The 18,980-nt window shown below is 43.7% G+C and overlaps 2 protein-coding genes across 3 annotated transcripts in view; one reads left to right on the forward strand and one right to left on the reverse strand.

Annotated features, from left to right (window-relative positions):
• The window catches only part of ppp1r3g (protein phosphatase 1 regulatory subunit 3G), a 38,289-nt gene that overhangs the window by 10,510 nt on the left and 8,799 nt on the right, over window positions 1-18,980 (forward strand). The window lies entirely within an intron of this gene.
• The window catches only part of lyrm4 (LYR motif containing 4), a 228,670-nt gene continuing 227,859 nt past the window's right edge, over window positions 18,170-18,980 (reverse strand). The window contains exon 3 of the mRNA XM_068001787.1: window positions 18,170-18,713. Coding sequence (XP_067857888.1) covers window positions 18,660-18,713 — 54 coding nt within the window. The 3' untranslated portion in view covers window positions 18,170-18,659. The remainder of the gene's footprint in view (window positions 18,714-18,980) is intronic.

The following is an 18,980-nucleotide window of genomic DNA, read 5'->3' on the forward strand; positions in this document are numbered from 1 at the left end:
AAAGCACCTAAGCTTAAATTTTCTACTTCTTATGATGAATAGAAAATCACAGTCTGAAGGTGTGCAGTATTATGATATGTACTCCTGGTGTCTGCCAAAATCACAGAAGTGGAAAATTTATTATTAGTGAGTTTGCTGCTCTATATGGTTTTTAATACATGTATAAATTTTCTTAAACAATTTAAAATTACCTCATAAAATGTTCAAAAATTCTTACGCCTCAAAATTGTCACAGAAGAGAGAAAATATGCCAAATTCAAGATTAGATTAGATGGGTGAATGATGGAAATAGAATGATATGGGAACAGGGTGTATAAATGTGATTAGAACTATTTGCTCGTAAGGAGGGTAAATGCCTACATTGATTGGTTGGGCTGAATGGCCTGGTTCCGAGTTGTAACTTCTATGTATTTCTATATAAAAGGACACCACAACCAACTTTAGCAGAAATTTATTTTGCCAATAAATTAAAAGCTGGTTTGCACTATTCTCCTTACAATCTGATTAACAAGATTATCGTGGAGAGGAACAAGTTACTGTAATATTGGAAGGACAGCAACAAATCTCATTTTAAATGACTATTGATTAAAACTGTGCTATAAAAAGTTAACTTTAAGTGGATTTTGTTGTAGTATTGCTTTCGACTGATCCATATCCTGTAGTTAACATCAATTAGATTCTGTGCTTTGATTGCTATAACAAAAGTATCAATTAGTCATATTTGGACTTAACTGCAATTGTGATGACCACTACCTACAAAGCAATGTTAGAACAGTGTCATTGATCAAAGCAAACAAACAGCAAACGGTTATCGAGACTTGGCCATTGCCTTGCATGAGGTTATGAGAGAGATTGCAAATCCATTGACAGATGTTTCCCCCCTGAATACATAAATAATACAAATAATGATATTTCTTGTTACACAAGTAAACATACTGTTTCTGGGTAACAGAAATGACCCTGAATGGTTATAAAACTTCAGCAGCTTTTGAGACCCCATGTCAGAGAAATGCACATATTAATCCCAAAGGTTATAGAAGTGACTAAAAGTATTAAGATTCTTTAAGTTATTTATGTAACCGTTGGGATTAACTGTGTGTATTTCTGTGCCAGGGTCTCAAAAGCTGCTAAAGTTTTAATACCAAAGCAGGATGATTCTTATTCACACAGTATCAAATACTATCCTGTGACAAATGGGCCATGAATCCAGTTAAAAATGGAATGATTGTCTTGTCTGTTAGTTTGGGTCATTTGTTAGCATTGTCACCTCTGATTCAGGAGGTTTGAGCACCATGCCAGGAGTTAAAGTCATAATGTAAATTGAAGTGAGAGTACTGCATTACTGAACACGCTGTCCTTTCAACAAGATGTTAAACTAAGGCCCTGTCTGCATGTTTGGGTGGAAGTTGAAGATCCCATGGCATTCTTCAATTGCTTTTATACTGGTGCTGTCTTAGCTCGGATTCTGGCACTCTAGATGAGCTACAATTTGCTTCAATTCAACATCTGCAAGACTGAAGACATACCTGCCTGAAACTCTGCACCTTAATACCTGACTCCTGCCCACTGACTGGCAGCCTCCTCAGATTCATCCTGACATGCACAACCTTGTTGATTCTGAGCTGAGCTTCAAATCACACATCTTTCTACCACCAAGGCTGCCTATTTCCACTTCTGTAACATTGCCCAGTGCTGGGTCCCTCATATCCACTGTCACTGAAACACTTTTCACTCCTTTGTTAGACTGCATCATCCCAATGCTCTCCTTGCCTGCGTCCCAGGTTCTGCTCTTCACAATTTGTAACTTGTCCAAAACTCTGCCTCCAGCATCTTAATCTGCACTAAATCCCATTCCCGTATTACCACTTTGCTCACCAATCTTCACTGGCTCCCTATGCTCCCACACATATGTTCAAAATATCTACAAAACCCATCATGGCCTCTCCTCTCCCCACCTCTGCAACCTCATTCAGCCCCATGTTCTTGTATTTGACCCCTGCTCTTCTAATTCTGATCTCCTTTACATATCATCTTCTCGCCTCTCAATTCAGCTGCAAAGCCCCTAGCTATTTTACTTTGAAACACTTTCTCAAAGCCTCCCCAGCTTTCCTATTCTCCACACTCTTCAAAAGCCTCCTCTTGCTTTTGGTCACTGTGCCAATCCTCCCTCCATTTCTCCAGTTGATCAGTGAGAACAGAGGTGATGGATAAGTGGGACTTGGTGTGGGATAGGATACAGGCAGCAGAGTCAGACAGGAAGGTGTGATGCAAAATGTCAGGGGGCGCAATGTGAGATGGAAGATGAACCAATGGCAAATTGTGGGGGAAGATACTGTGAACAATCCAATCCAATTAGCATTAACTGTTCTTTTCTATTCACAATGAAAGCGAGAAAGATCTGTTAATTTTTGCTTGGAGGGAGTTTCACTATCACTATTTTTTACAAGTCAAGCTGTCAAGAATTATGTTGAATGTTGAAATGCTTTTTTTTCTATTTCTGTTGACTTTTTTTAACACTGTCTGTTGAAACAGGAAGTGTTGATGACAACAGCTGCAGATCAAGCTTGGAGGAGTTCCTGTGCCCACATATGAGAAGCAGATTTATCAGAAAGATATAGTCATCAACCATAACTTCTTTTGTGATTGTGTCATTTCATCCGTGCATAGTAATTCAGCTTCCTCACATTGCTGGGCTGAATAACACTGAGGATGTTCAAGTAATAATGTTCCTTTGTAACCATTTGATTTTTAAAAGAGGCACCAAGAGGAGGATGAAGTCTTTTAACAGCATTGTCTTTGGATAGTACACTGGTATCCCAATGCATTGTGCCAGTGTGGTAGATCGCAGGCTTAAGCTCTTAATCCTGCACTCACTGAGTCACCGTTCTCAGGCCACACAGTTGTGCAAAGTGTCAAGTGCAGACCAGGCCTTACCTCCGGGAGGAGGACAGGAAACATGGAAAGTCATCCACAGTCATTCTGGTAAACCTCCAGTAGCTGCAATAGCACAGGGTGGCATTTGTGGAGGTCTAGGTACAGGTCACTTTTCCATCCTCTGCTTCAGAGATGGTGAATGGCAGGGAGGCCCAAGAAACAGGTATATCTGAAAAGATACCATAAAAAGTTCCTCCCTCTCTTAAAAAAAACACATCAGAGAAAATAAACACCTATTAACAGCAATTTTCCTATCAAAGGATTTAATGTGGTACATAATACAAAAACAACACAGAACATCATACCATTAAAGACTGCTTAAAGAAATGTCGCACTGTTTATTTTTGGATTAAATATTACAAAAAAACAGTTCAGTATACCAAAACTGATAACAGAATAACTCAGTGTTTCCCTTTTACACTTGGCATTTAGCGGCTAGGTCACAGTTATTATTTACTTACATTGTTCAAGGATTACACACACAGACACAGAAACAGAAATATAAACAAACTCCATGAAATTACTGAAATATAGTGGATTGTGCTCCAATTTCTAAATTAAATTCACACAACTGTAATTTTAAATATGGTGGTTAGATCCCTCTGTACAGAAATGACAGGTGACACACAAAGTATTGGAGACTATTAACAAAGTTATTTATGCTCACTATAGCCTGCATTATATACAAATTTTACTTGCAAAGCCTAGTTGTATTGATTGAACTACGCTAATCTGATTATATGTTCGCCTCACAGCGGAATCCAGTGGTTTAACGTTTCAAACCAAGCTTTGCCTCACTTAGTTTAACTTAATCCACCTCTGTAGAGATTGAGGAAATATGTATGTAAAAGACTCCTCTCCTCTTTTAATACTCTCCTTAAAACCCACCTCTTTGACAAAGCTTTTGGTCACCGCACCTAATATCTCCTTCTTTGGCTCGACACTCATTTTTAAAAAATTATGCTTCTGTGAAGCACCTTGGGAAATTTTTAAATGTTAAAGATGTATAAATGCAAGTTGTTGTTGTTGCGACATCCTTGGGTTATGCTGTTGTACAAGTAAATATAGGGCGGTGTGAGTCAACTCCCATAAAGTTCATTTACGGGAACAACCGATGCCACTGAACCCGACAGGATATTTATGACAGACTTGACATTTTAACACTTCCATTCACGTTTTTTATTACATGATGGGCCAGAGTTTAATGCACACGCTGTTACTAATGTGTAAATTGTCCAGCTATTTGTGGCGAGGAAGAGATACCCTGTGAATTGCCATTTGCCACAAGTTGCTTGACGATTTCACAGAATCTTACATCACAGAAGGAGGCTATTCGGCCCATTGTGCCAGTACTGGCTCTTTGAAAGAGCTATCCAATTTAGTCCCACACCCCAGCTTTTTACCCATAACCTTGCAAATTAGTCCTCTTCAAGTACATGTCCTTTTGAAAGTTGCTATGGAATCTGCTTCCACCACCCTTTCAGGTAGTGCGTTCCAGATCTTAACAGCCCTTTTCTCCTCATTTCCCCTCTAGTTCTTTTGCCAATTACTTTAAATCTATGACCTCTGGTTACTGACCCACTTGCCAGAGGAAACAATTTCCCTCTATTTGCTCTATCAAAACCCCTCATTATTTTGAATATCTCTATTAGGTCTCCCCTTAATCTTCTCTGCTCCATGGAAAATAATCCCAGCTTCTCCAATCTCTCCACATAGAATCATAGAAAGGTTACAGCACGGAAGGAAGCCACTCGGCCCATTGATTCCACGCCGGCTCTATGCAAGAGCAATCCATCTAGTCCCACTCCCCCTCCCTTTTTCCGTAGCCCTGCAAATTTTTTCCTTTCAAGAACTTATCCAGTTCCCTTTTGAAGGCCATGATTGAATCTGCCTCCATCACCTTCTCGGGCAGTGCATTCCAGATCCTAACCACTCGCTGTATAAAAAAGTTTTTCCTCATGTCACCTTTGGTTCTTTTGCCAATCACCGTAAATCTATGTCCTCTGATTCTTGACCCTCCCGCCAATGGGAACAGTTTCTCTCTATCTACTCTGTCTGGACCCTTCATGATTTTGAACACCTCTATCAAATCTCCTAGCAACTGTCTCGGTTCCAAGGAGAACAATCCCAGCCTCTCCAGTCCATTCACGTAACTAAAGTCCCTCATTCCTGGAATCATTCTAGTAAATCTCTTCTGCATCCTCTCTAAGGCCCTCACATCTTTCCTGAAGTGCGGTGCCCAGAACTGGACACAATACTCTTGTTGTGGCCGAACCATTGTTTTATAAAGGTTCATCATGACTTCCATACTTTTGTACTCTATGCCTCTATTTATAAAGCTCAGGATCCCGTATGCTTTTTTAACCGCTTTCTCAACCTGCCCTGGCACCATCAACGATTTGTGCACATATACCCCCAGATCTCTCTGTTTCTGTACCCCTTTTAGAGTTGTGCCCTCTAGTTTATATTGCCTCTCCTCGTTCTTCCTACCGAAATGTATCACTTAGCATTTTTCTGTGTTAAATTTCATCCGCCACGTGTCCGCCCATGCCACCAGCCTGTCTCTATCCTCTTGAAGTCTATCACTATCATCCTCACTGTTTCCTACCCTTCCAAGTTTTGCATCATCTGCAAATTTTGAAATTATATCCGGTACATCCAAGTCCAAATCATTAATATATATCAAGAAAAGCAGTGGTCCCAGCACCGACCCCTGGGGAACACCATTGTACACCTCCCTCCAGTCCGAAAAACAACTGTTCACCACTACTTTCTGTTTCCTGTCCCTTAGCCAATTCTGCATCCATGTTGATACTGCCCCCTTTATTCCATGGGCCACAATCTTGATGATAAGCCTACCATGTGGCACTTTATCAAATGCCTTTTGAAAGTCCATATACACCACATCAATGACATTGCCCTCATCTACCCTCTCTGTTATCTCATCAAAAAACTCAATCAGGTTAGTTAAACACGATTTACGTTTAACAAATCCGTGCTGGCTTTCCCTAATCAATCCACCCGCGTTCCAAGTGACTGTTAATTCTGTCCCGGATTATCGTTTCTAAAAGTTTCCCCACCACTGAGGTTAAACTGACTGGCCTATAATTGCTGTGTTTATCCTTACACCCATTTTTGAACAAGAGTGTAACATTTGCAATTCTCCAGCCCTCTGGTTCCACCCCCATATTTAGGGATGTTTGGAAGATTATGGCCAGTACCGCTGCAATTTCTACCCTTACTTCCCTCAGCAACCTAGGATGCATCCCATCCGGACCAGGTGACTAATCTACTTTAAGTACAGCTAGTCTTTCAAGTACCTCTTTATCAATTTTTAGCCCATCCAGTATCTCAAGTATATCTTTCTTTACTGAGACTCTGGCAGCATCTTCTTCCTTGGCAAAAACAGATGCAAAATACCCATTTAATACCTTGGCCATGCCCTCTGCCTCCATGAGTAGATCTCCTTTATGGTCCCTAATTGGCTCCTCCTCTCCTCTTACTACCCGTTTACTGTTTACATGCTTTTAGAAGACTTTTGGATTCCCTTTTATGTTGGTCGCCAGTCTATTCTCATACTCTCTCTTTGCCTCTCTTATTTCCTTTTTCACTTCCCCTCTGAACTTTCTATATTCTGCCTGGTTCTCACTTGTGTTATCAACCTGACATCTGTCATACGCCCCTTGTTTCCGTTTCATCTTACTCTCTATCTCTTTTGTCATCCAGGGAGCTCTGGCTTTAGTTGCCCTACCTTTTTGCCTCGTGGGAATGTGCCTGGATTGTACCCGAACCATCTCCTCTTTAAAGGCTGCCCACTGTTCAATTACAGTTTTGCCTGCCAATCTTTGATTGCAATTTACCCGGGCCAGATCTGTTCTTATCCCATTGCAATTGGCCCTCCTCCAATTGAGTATTTTTACTTTAGAGTGGTCCGTGTCCTTTTCCATAGCTATTCTAAACCTTATGATACTAGGGGGGATATATTGGATAAGGGTCCTTTTCGGGCGGTACCACCCCGCGCCCGACGGACCCTATGCAGGCTGCACGTGAACTTCGTGCTGCCTGCTTTACCACGAAATCTCTGTGCAGCCAGCACAACCCGCGCTGCTGAGAGGCTGCACGGAGAATGAGGAAGTTCAAAATGGGATGTGCACAGCTCACGTCGTCAGCAGCCTGCACTTCTTAAAGGTGCAGGTGCATTTCAAATGGCAGGTACACAGCTTACCTGCAGGAGGGAAAGACAGCTATGAGAATAGCTGGACCGGCACGAGAGAGGCTCCACGCTTCTCCGATGATGCTCTCGAGGCCCTGGTGGAAGGCGTGGACGAAAGGAGGGCTAGCATGTACCTGAAGGGTGGCTGGAGACCCTCCAGACTGCAGCTTCGCAGGCATTGGCAGGCTGTGGCGCAGGAAGCATTGCACCATGCACGTCGGTGCAGTGCCGGAAGAAGTTCAATGATTTGGCACGAGTGGTCAAGGTGAGTAAATACAAGTGTCAAGTGGCACATCCTACCAACTGCACCACTGCTCCACGCATGACACCTCCCGTCACCCACCCACCCACTAACAAACACTGCCCATCTATATGCAATGCTGCACTCGGCATGCTGCATCTCACCCGCACATAGAACCACACCTGCAGGCCAAACAATCACCACTCACAGGTCACACAAACTGGCAGCTATTCGACCATGACAGGCACATCACCCACACACCTTGCAGGACACTCACTGACACACTGTCCTCTGTCTTGCAGGAGAAGGTGGCACATAACACCCGGCAGCAGGAGGGACCAGAGGGTGAACGGGCACGTTTGCACTTCCTCACCCCCCTAGAGGATACAGTGCTTTGGATCATTGGATGGGCCGTCGCTACAGCCGTCACAACGTGCCGCGCTGGAGGTCCCGGTGAAGGGGGTCTCTGCATATCTAATGCTCCTTCTCCTTTTCCACATCTCCCTCCTCCCATAACCTTTTCTGACTCACGTGCTGCACATGATGTCAGCACACACCTCTTACTTGCTCCTCTCCCCACTCCACAACTCAACCTGTTTCCCTTTGTCATTGCAGCTACCCAAGAGGAGGAGGAGGAGGACACTGAAGCCACACCATCACTCGATCTGACACTTGCTTCCACCAACTCAGAGACTGACACTGCATGTACTTTAGAGGTTAGGTTAGAGGAGGGATCTGCACGTGGTGAGACACCGAGCACATGTGCGCAGGAGCCGGGGCGGGGGGAACGGATACTACAGGTGCCAGCTCGCTGGAGGGCGAGGTCGCTCACTCGTTCTGCTGCAGAGGAGTCAGATGAGAACTTCGATGGGCCAGGCTACAGAAGATGGCTGATGGGCGTACACCACGAAATGCTTGGGGCACTGGAAAGCCTGCCAGAAAGTCTGCGCACAATGAGAAGGGGCATGGAGGAGTCCAGCTCCAACTTGGCGCAGGGCTTTGCACAGAGCTTGGAGCCCATCCTCTCCCACATGGAACGGGTGGTCACCTCCATCAGCACACCTGTGGAACCCACCATGGTGACTGATGTCACAGCTTCTATTGTAGCACAAACATCTGCCATCCAAGGTCTGACTGCTGCATTTGCAGCTCAGACTGCTGCCTCGGAAGCTCAGACTGCTGCTATTGTGGTTCTGGGGACCACTGTGGAATGGGGCTTTCAGGACATCACAGCACTCCAGCAATCCGTTCTCCAGCTGATCACCAGGATTGCTGAGGCACCGCTCCGGGAGAGTGGCAGTGGCGCCATGGCAGTCGGACCTGCTGTCCTCTCTCTGGACAACAGCCTTCCTGCTCCCACCCCTGCCACTCCACCAGTGCCCCTGTTGTTGTCTCTCGGCCAGCCAGGCCAGACTGCTGCAGCCCATGCTGAGATGGTGCAGTCTGAAGCCGGACCCTCCCGGCCCAGAGATGCTCGAGGTCGTCCTCCAAGGCTATCTGCACATTCCTCCATTGAAGGCCAGCAGCCTTCCAGCACCCATGCTCCAGCCACTGGGGAAGCACCTCGTAGGAGCACTAGGATAGGTAAAGGCACACGAACAACAGGCACTAAAGGAATGCACAAGGGTGAATAGTTCTGTTATGTTTGCATAATTTCATTTATTCATTGATAAATGAGAGCTTGATTTTGCATTTGGTGGTGGTTTTTATTTATGCAATGAGCTGAGAGGGACACCAATGTGTAATGTGATAGAGGGCGATTTGATTGTCTTGTGGGAGGGCAAAGGTGGGGAATGTTGGACTGTTGGTGAGTTGGGGGATGTAGTTCCAATTATTGATAGCGGGCACGGATCAGGTGAGCATGCACAGCCCTTGCAGACAAGGCGTGTGGTTCCTGCTGCACCCTTGCATCTTCCTCCACTTCCTCTTTTGGCTCCACCCCCTCCTCCTCCTCCTTCTCCTCATCAGCCTCTTCCTCCTCCTGCTCCTCCGCCTCTTCCTCCTCCTCGTCCACCTTTGGCTCAGGGTCTTCTCCAATCATTGGTGGCAAAGGCTGGTCCCTCATGATGGCGAGGTTGTGCAGCATGCAGCAGACCACCACAAATCTGCCCACCCGCCCAGGGGAGTAATGCAGGGCTCCTCCAGACTGGACTAGGTAGCAGAAGCGTTGTTTGAGGAGGCCTATGGTGTGCTCCACGATGTTGCGTGTGGCAGTATGGCTCTCATTATAGGCCTGCTGTGCATGTGTGCGTGGGTTCCTGACCAGTATCATGAGCCACGGCATGAGGGGATAGCCCTTGTCGCCCAGTAGACAGCCTTTGACTTGCCGAGGCGGGTGAAAGATAGCTGGCACGTTGGACTGCCGCATGACGAAGGCGTCGTGACTGCTCCCAGGGTAGTGGGCATCGACCTCCATGATTTGATGTGTGTGGTCACACACCAGCTGTACGTGGAGGGAGTGGAAGCCCTTTCGGTTGACGAAAACGGTTGAGTTGATGTGTGGGGCACGCAGGGCAATATGTGTGCACTCAATGGCACCCTGCACCATGGGGAAGCCAGCAATGTGGGCAAACCCCCATGCTCACTCGTTCTGCTTGTCTCTGTTGAGAGGGGAGGTGATGAACCTGTTCCTCATCTGGTACAATGCGTCTGTGACCTCCCTTATGCAGCAGTGCACTGCATACTGCGAGATGTTGCACATGTCGCCAGCAGAAGCCTGAAATGCTCCTGAGCCATAGAAATTCAGCGCCACAGTGACCTTCACAGCCACAGGCAATGCTGTCCTCGCCCTGCTCTGAGGCTGCAGTTGTGGCCGCACCAGTTGACAGATCGGTGATGGCTTCCTTGGTGAACCTCAGGCGTCAGATGCAATCCTCCTCGGTCATGTTGAGGTAAGAGAATTGATCCCGGAAGGCCCTCATTGGATAGGGCCTCCTGCTCAGTGCCTTGCGCCTTCTCATCCTCCCTCTCCTCACAGCTTGACCTGCTATGCATGGCCTCTCTGCATGCTCCCAGTCATGCTCAATGCCTAGCGGGAACCCTAGCAGACCGCCCATGGTTGGCAGGAATGTTGTTCAACCACGGTTGTAACTTACCGACCCGTAAGGAAGTACTTGCTAAAGCACTCTCAGAAGTAGTGTAAGAACTGTCAATAAGAATAGGGAGCTTCAAAAAACCTCCTACTCCTCTAGCAGCCAAAAGTAATAATCCAGCAACACCTGCATGGCCCCTTTAAATAGCGCTGGTGGGGGGATCCTTCAGGCACTGTAAGACACGTTTAGATGGTCGGGGATAAGACTGTGCGTTGAGTTGAACATTAAGGTTGAAAACGGTGACTATCACTTTAAATCAACATTGCACACTGATTGCATGCATTTTTTCCCTGTTACATGCTTCCAGCATTCAGTATTTGTGCATTCGTTAACTCCTAAACCAAGATGGTGTCTGGTGCACATCATGCAGGAAACGTGCACGCGCATCCAAGACGCCATCTTGGATGTTGGAGAGGCCATGTAGCGCTGAAACAATTTAGCGCCCAAGGATCGCTGCTCCCTAAATGCTCCCCCACTGACACTTGCTCCACTTGGCCCACCTCTTTCCCCAGAACTGGTCCAGCAATGCCTCCTTCCTTGTCGGGCCGGAAACATGCTGGTTAAGAAAGTTATCCTGAACACATTTCAAAAATTCCTCTCCCTCTGCCCCTTATATTATTATTGCTATCCCACTCTATATTAGGATAGTTGGAGTTCCCAGTTATCATACTCTATAGCTTTTGCAACTCTGTAATTTCCCTGCAAATTTGCTCCTCTATATCCTTCCCACTAGTTGGTGGCCTAAAGAATACACCCAGTAGTGTAATGGCACCTCTTTCATTTCTTAACTCTAACCAAATAGATTCTGTCCTTGACCCCTCCAGGACATCATCTCTTTCCAATACTGCAATATTCTCCTTAATCAATACTGCCACCCCCCCTCCCCCCCCCCCACTTTCTTTCCTTCCCTATCTTTCCTGAACACCTTGTATCCAGGGATATTTAGTACCCAATCCTGCTCTATTTTGAGCCAGGTCTCCATTATCGCCACAACATTGTATTCCCATGTGGCTATTTGCACCTGCAGCTCAACAACCTTGTTTACCACGCTTTGTGTGTTTACACACATGCACTCAAACCTGTCTTAGGATTTCTTGTACTCTCTCTTAGTCTGATCCCACCTAATACTGTAATATTACTTGCTTTAGTGCTATCTTTCTCCCCCGATCCTTTGTGCCCCTTGTTTCTCCTTTCCTTTGCTACATCCTGGCGCCCATCCCCCTGCCAAATTAGTTTAAACCCAACCACCCCCCTCCCACCACAGCACTAGCGAACCTCCCCGCAAGGGCATTGGTCCCAGCTCTTTTGAGGTTCAACCCGTCCGGCCTGTACAGGTCCCTAGAACTGGTCCCTATGCCCCAGGAATCTAAAGCCTTCCCTCCTGCACCATCTCTCCAGCCAGGCATTCATCTGCTCTATCCTCCTATTTCTATACTCACTAGCGCGTGGCACCAGGAGTAATCCAGAGATTACTACTTTGAGGTCCTGCTTCTTAATCTCTTTCCTAACTCCTTAAAATCTGCCTGCAGGACCTCATCCCTCTTTCTACCTATGTCATTGGTACCGATATGGGCCACGACCTCTGGCTGTTCACCCTCCCCTCCCAGAATGTTCCGCTCAGTGACATCCTTGACCCTGGCACCAGGGAGGCAACAGACCATCCTGGAATCATGTCTGCGGCCGCAGAAACGCCTGTCTGTTCCCCTAACTATAGAATCCCCTATCACTACATAGCTGAAGTCCCTCATCCCTGGCAATATCCTAGTAAACCTCCTCTGTACCCTCTCCAAGGCCTTGACATCCTTCTTAAAGTGTGGTGCCCAGAATTGTACACAATACTACAGCTAAAGCCTAATTAGTGATTTGTAAAGGTTTAACATGACTTCCTTGTTTTTGCATTCAATACCCCTATTTACAAAGCCAAGTATCCTATACACTTTCTTAACTGCTTTATCAACTTGCCCTGCCACCTTCAAAGATTTGTGAATATGCACCCCCGGGTCCCTCTGCTCTTGCACTCCCCTCAAAATAGTACCATTTAGATTATATAGCCTCTCCATGTTGTACCTCCCAAAGTGCATCACTTCACACTTATCCATGTTAAATTGCATCTACCATGTGTCTGCCCATTTCACCCGTCTGTCTATGTCCTCCTGATGTCTGCTACTATCCTCCTATTTATGTTGTCAAGTTTTGTATCATCCGTAAACTTCAAAATTGTTCTCCCTAAACCCAAGCCCAGGTCATTTATATATAACAAGAAAAGCAATGGTCCTAATACCGAACCCTGGGGGACCCCACTGCATACTTCTGTCCAGTCAGTAATACATCCGCTCACCACTACTCTCTGCCTCCTATCCCTTAGCCAATTACGTACCCAAGTTACCACCATCCCGTTAATCCCATGTTTCTATTTTCCAATTAAGTGGTACTTTATCAAATGCCTTTTGAAAGTCCATATATACATCATCTACTGCACGACCTTCATCAACCCTCTCTGATACTTCATCAAAGAACTCAATCAGGTTAGTCAGACACGATTTGCCTTTAACAAATCTTTGCTGGCTGTCCCTTATTAACCCATGCTTCTCCAAGTGAGAATTAATTTTGTCCTTGACAATGGTCTCTAGTAGTTTTCCCACCACTGCTATTAGACTGATTGGCCTATAGTTATCGCGTTTAACCCTCTCCCCTTTTTTGAACAGAGGTGTAACATTTGCAACCCTCCAGTCCACTAGCACCACTCCCATATCCAAGGAGGATTGAAAGATTGTGGTCAGAGCTTCGGCTATCTCCACCCTAGCTTCCCTCAGCAATGTAGGATGCATCCCATCTGGACCAGGTGACTTGTTAACTTTGAGTGATGCCAACCTATTTAGCACCTCCTTTCTCTCTATTTTTATCCTATCCAATATCTCTACTCCCTCCTCCTCTACTGTGACATTAACTTCACCCCCTTCTTTTGTGAAGACAGATGGAAAGTTCTCATTCAGTACCTCAATCATATTCTCTGCCTCCACAAGAAGATTTCCTTCTTTGTCCCTAACCGGCCCCACCATTCCTTTAACTATCCTTCTCCTTTACTTTTTTGGGTTCCCTTTTATGTTACCTGCTAATTTTTTCTCATATTCTCTTTGCCCTTCTTATATCCTTTTTCAATTTCCCCCTGCACTCCATATTCTGCCTAATTTTCTACTGTATTCTGTATCTGACATTTGTCATAAACCTTTTTCTGTTTTATTTTAACCTCTATTTCATTCGTCATCCAGGGAGCTCCAGCTTTGGATGCCCTATCGTTCCTCCTTGTGGGAATATGCTTGATTTTTATCCGAACTATCTCCGCCTTGAAGGCCTGCCATTGCTCATTTACTGTTTCCTTGGCCAATCTTTGTTTCCAGTCCACCTGTGCTGGATCCCTTCTCAAATCACTGAAATTGGCTCTCTTCCAGTGGGTATTTTCACTGTTGATTTTTCTTTGTCCCTTTTCGTAACTACTTTAAACCTAATCATATTATGATCACTATTGCCCAGATGTTGCCCCACTTCATTCCCCAGAACCAGATCCAGCACTGCTTCCTTCCTTGTTGGGCTAGAAACATACTGATTAAGAAAATTCTCCTGCACACATTTTAGGAATTCTTCATCCTCCTTGCCCTTTACACTGTTCCCCCCCCCCAATCTATATTAGGGTAACTAAAGTCCCCTACTATTATTGCTCTATTATTTTTACATTTCTCTGAAATTTGCCTACAGATTTGCTCCTCTATCTCCTTCTCACTATTTGGGGGTCTATAGTAAACACTCAGCAATGTAATAGCTCCTTTTCTGTTCCTTAACTCTAACCAAATAGATTCAGTCTTTGAACCCTCTAGTATATCGTCCCTCTATAGAAATGTAATATTATCCTTGGTCAATACTGCCACCCCACCTCCTTTCTTTTTTTCCTTCCCTATCCCTCCTGATTACATTGTAGCCAGGAATGTTTAGTTCCCATTCCTGGCCAAGTTATCACCCTCACTGGTATTCAACACTGCGGGGTGACCATCTCCTGAAATGTGTTATCCACAAAACTCTCAGCTTCCTGTATGCACTGTAGTGACACCAGCTGACCCAAAAGCTCTGAAACTTTGAGCTCGAGCTCCAGCAGTCGGTGATACTTCCTGCATATGTGGTTTTCCAGGATACACAAAGTGTTCTGGTGCTCCGTTGTTAGCCTAGCAAAAATGGGACCTTGCCGTCAATAGACTGAGAGTTTCAAGAAATTGCTGCATTTGCACGTTAATTGTCAATTAAACGCGCTGCAGAAAGTTAGGGCTGGTACTTAACAGTGTAAGGACCCTTTTAATGAGATTTATGTTCCTGCAATGCCACTCAACCTCTCCAGCCTAGAAAGGGAACAATTAAAATTGTGAAGTTTCATTTCTACAGGTAGCAAATTGTGTGAGATTTACATTTTTTACATACTTTTCCTTTCAGTCTCTTTTTTCTCTCTCAATCCAATCTTTCTTTCCCACTCTTTATAGACCTGATTTGACTACAATTCACTCTATTTTCTTCTTCGTCATTCCTCTGTTTCTTTCTCAATCCTTAAATCTCATTGGTTAAGGAGCTAGACTGTTGGTGCTGTCGTTCACCAAGGTCCCAGATGCCCCATTGCCCTCGCTACGCCTTTATCAACTTGCACTTCCACTTGAGCTGAAGGTGGAGGGAAAAAGTCTAACAGGGCACGCCGCGGGTTGCTCTGCTCCAGCGAATTCTAGGCCGATGTTGATTTCAGTTACTGTCCACTTCCTGCTCATGGCCACATCTGTTTTGTGACTCGTCTTGTCGTCGAGTACAATATTTATTACCAAATCCTATCTGCGGTCACTAAATCTACAATAATTGGTTCGAAATCCCCAATCTGTCACTACCTTTGGAAAAGGAACAATTTAAACAATAATTATACAATTAAAAAATAACATAGAAGGCTGTGTTGCAAATTTGAGTATACTGTAGATACTTTTTTGGGGTTCAGTGCTGTCATTTGCTCCCATAAGCAGATCCTGTGCCTCTTACACACGCGGAGTTGACTCTCTACCTGATACCTACTTATACGATAGTGCAATTGAGGCGATATAGCAAATGTGTCCCTCTTGACATACAAACAGGATATTGCGTCCTTTGCACATGTCCTCCCATATGCTTCTACAATCTTTTTGAAGATAGATCGAGTTAACACTAGATGAGGTTATGTTTGATACAAATTATTAAGCTGGTTTATTTCATAGCAAGGTGAACACAGAGAGCAACAGTTATGATCAGATTCACTTAGGTCAATCACTACAAATTATCTTTGTATTGATACAAAATAATGAATTTGCTATGCTTCCCCACACCAGTGAGTCATCCCACTTAACAAACAGAATGACTCCTCTGAATTCTGCCCTATAGCCCAGAGTAGAACCTCCTCTCCCTGCTGCCTTCTTTTTCCGAGCCTGCCTTTTGCTGCTTGACTACCTGTGCAGCATCCTGTTTCAAAAACCTCCCTTTAACCGGTGTCCCAACCTCCATCTTGTATCTCTTTTCACTGACAGAGATCAAAGGACTTCCCAACACAATAGGGGTGGAATTTTTGTTGATTACCAGTCAAGCATGAAATTGCTTACTGTTTATTCTCTGCAAAAAACTTCTGTTTAGCATATTGACAACCTGTGGTCTAGGTGTTTATTAAAAACTCATGACAGCACAAATTGCTTTTTAAAAACCCAACACTAAAAGTAACTCTTTTTCCACATCCCCCCTGTGGAAAAAGGGACAAATAAATCCTGAAATGTGACAGCAGGCAGATGACCCATTTGAAATCCATGTGTCATATTGTCAAAGTGACAACACGAGCAGTCTATAAACACATTTCTTTTTACCAGATTACCCATGATATTGCTCATGGGTAGTCCGAGGTCTGGAGCACGGTTGTGATATTTAGCTAGCCTAGTCTCCTCAATTACTCAGCAAATCACTTGTAATTTTCAAGCTCTCCATCAGAAGAATTCACAGTGAAATGACTGGCTTTTATCCCCCTCTTTTAGAATCATACAGCACAGAAGGCTGCCATTTGGCCCATCATGCCTGTGCCGGCTCTTTGAAAGAGCTGTCCAATTAGTCCCACTCCCCTACAATTTTTTTTCCAAGAATATATCCAATTCCTTTTTGAAAGGTACTATTGAATCTGTTTCCACCAGCCTTTCAGGCAGTGCATTCCAGATCATAAGTTGCGTTAAAAAAATTCTCATTTCCCGTCTGGTTCTTTTGCCAATTACCTTTAATCTGTGTCCTCTGGTTACCTTATGACCCTTATGCCAGTGGAAACAGTTTCTCCCTATTTACACCATCAAAACCCTTCATGATTTTGAACACCTTCATTAAATCTCCCCTTAACCTTCTCTGCTCTAAGGAGAACAATTCCAGCTTCTCTAGTCTCTCCTCATGACTGAAGTCCCTCATCCCTGGTATCACTCTCATAAATCTACTCTGCACCCTCACCAAGGCCTTGCCATTTTTCCTAAAGTGTAGTGCCCAGAATTGGACACAATACTCCAGCTGAGGCCTAACCAGTGATTTATAAAGCATAAAGCAATTTAGCATAACTTCCTTGCTTTTGTACTTTATGCCTCCATTTACAAAGCCCAGGATCCTGTACACATTTACAAAAAAACTGTTTTGCATTTATAACAAAGTGCAATTTCTGGACTGGGACAGATGCGCACTAGATGCAAGAATTTATATCTAGTAGCGAATCCCTTCTGGTGTTGCTCACAATAAGGCAGAGGATGCACAGTTTTATAAGGATAGTAACATCATACCATGTAAAATAATGCATTATTCTTCTACTAAACTGTAGGTATGGCTTCTTTTACAGTTACAAAATCTCACTGCTGTTAAGTAAACATTGGATTGAGTTCATACACGATCACTGCAGAGGTTGCAGATATTTTGGTTTTGTATTTTTTGTTCCTTTATACTTTAAAAAAAAAGAAATTTGAGCGCAATACTTGAAATGTGATGGAGAGAAAATGTGCACTATATGCACCATGTTTGGGTTATGTGTGTCATTATATTTGTTAATTAACTCACTTGTTGGTACAAGGCTTCTCTGAGTAAGCAGAGAAAGTATGAGGACAGTTCACAAGTACGGTCAGTAAGCAACATGGAGCTGATCAGTCACATGGTCAGTGTAGGGATATTAGAATGATGCAATTTTTAATGTTGCACAATAGTGGTTATTTGCTACAGTTTTGTAGTTAAACAGAGAGTAAATTATATTAGCTCCTAAAAACTGACAAGTAAACACAATTTTGCAATGTAATTGAAACAAAGTTGATGTTTATTCTATATTTTTAACAAGATGCAAAAGCAGTATAGTAATACAGTGAGTGAATGAAGATTATAATGGCAAAGTGCTTGAGTCACTTGTGATTGGTGATTTATATTCATTCTAATTGTGTTGCATTACAAATGGACTCAATATTTGCAATTTTTGTAAGGTGATTTATTTTTTAAATATCAGGATGTTTTGAAGCAGTACCACCCCATCAATTGTGTGAGGTGCAGGATATAAATAAATTGCCCCATTTCAAAACTAGGACACTACTATATCAATGTAAATATCTGTAGAGATTGTTCTAGCACAAAACATTAGACAAGAGCACACACTTTAAATACATTTTATTGGTGAGTTTATCTTCAGTTTTTATTGGTTATGCAGAAAATCAGTTTTAACCATAAATAGATTGTCTTGTCACTGCTCATTAGTAGATGCCACATTGAAAAAAATGGAAAAAAATGAAGCATTAGAATTGCACAAAATTGTATGAAAAGAAAAAACAAAGCATTAGAATTACCCAAAATTGTATATTTAATATTGTACAGCTGATCTGTACCATTGCTCCAAAATCCTAAAATATTGGGGATCACTGGCACTATATTATTCTAAATTAGCAGTACAATTAAATGAATGGATTACATTGTTGTGCAAGTATTGCCATCAGAATCTTTAACAGATCTGTCAAATACGCAGGAGAGAGAAGCTTTAGTTCTTGAAGATCGGGACACTTCCAGAGTTCCAGACAGTTGACTAGAAGGTGGTATATGGAATGATTTTTTTTAAAACACGACATTTGTTGGCTCCTAATTCTCGGTTTCACAGATTTTCAATGATGAGCTTTTGCGTGGTGTACAATTGACCGATAAGTACCTGAGGAATAAAAGAGAAGCATTGTGATACATTCTTGCAAAGAAATACTGCTTTAATTTATCAGCATACTTGTTGCCAAGTTAGTGTTGTGTGCTTTCTAGCCCGACAGCAAGTCCCCTGTCTGCCTTTTCAACCTCAGATGGTATATGACCTGGAAAGATCTGCAGGGAAAAAAAAAGGGAGGGGAAAGAGAGTGATTTCAGACTCTCAAAATACACTGCCATTACAAATTTCTACTGGGGCTTTTCTTGTGCTGATCAGGAAATG

The sequence above is a fragment of the Heptranchias perlo genome, chromosome 2 (assembly GCF_035084215.1).
Source record: "Heptranchias perlo isolate sHepPer1 chromosome 2, sHepPer1.hap1, whole genome shotgun sequence".
In the NCBI taxonomy this organism is placed as follows: Eukaryota; Metazoa; Chordata; class Chondrichthyes; order Hexanchiformes; family Hexanchidae; genus Heptranchias; species Heptranchias perlo.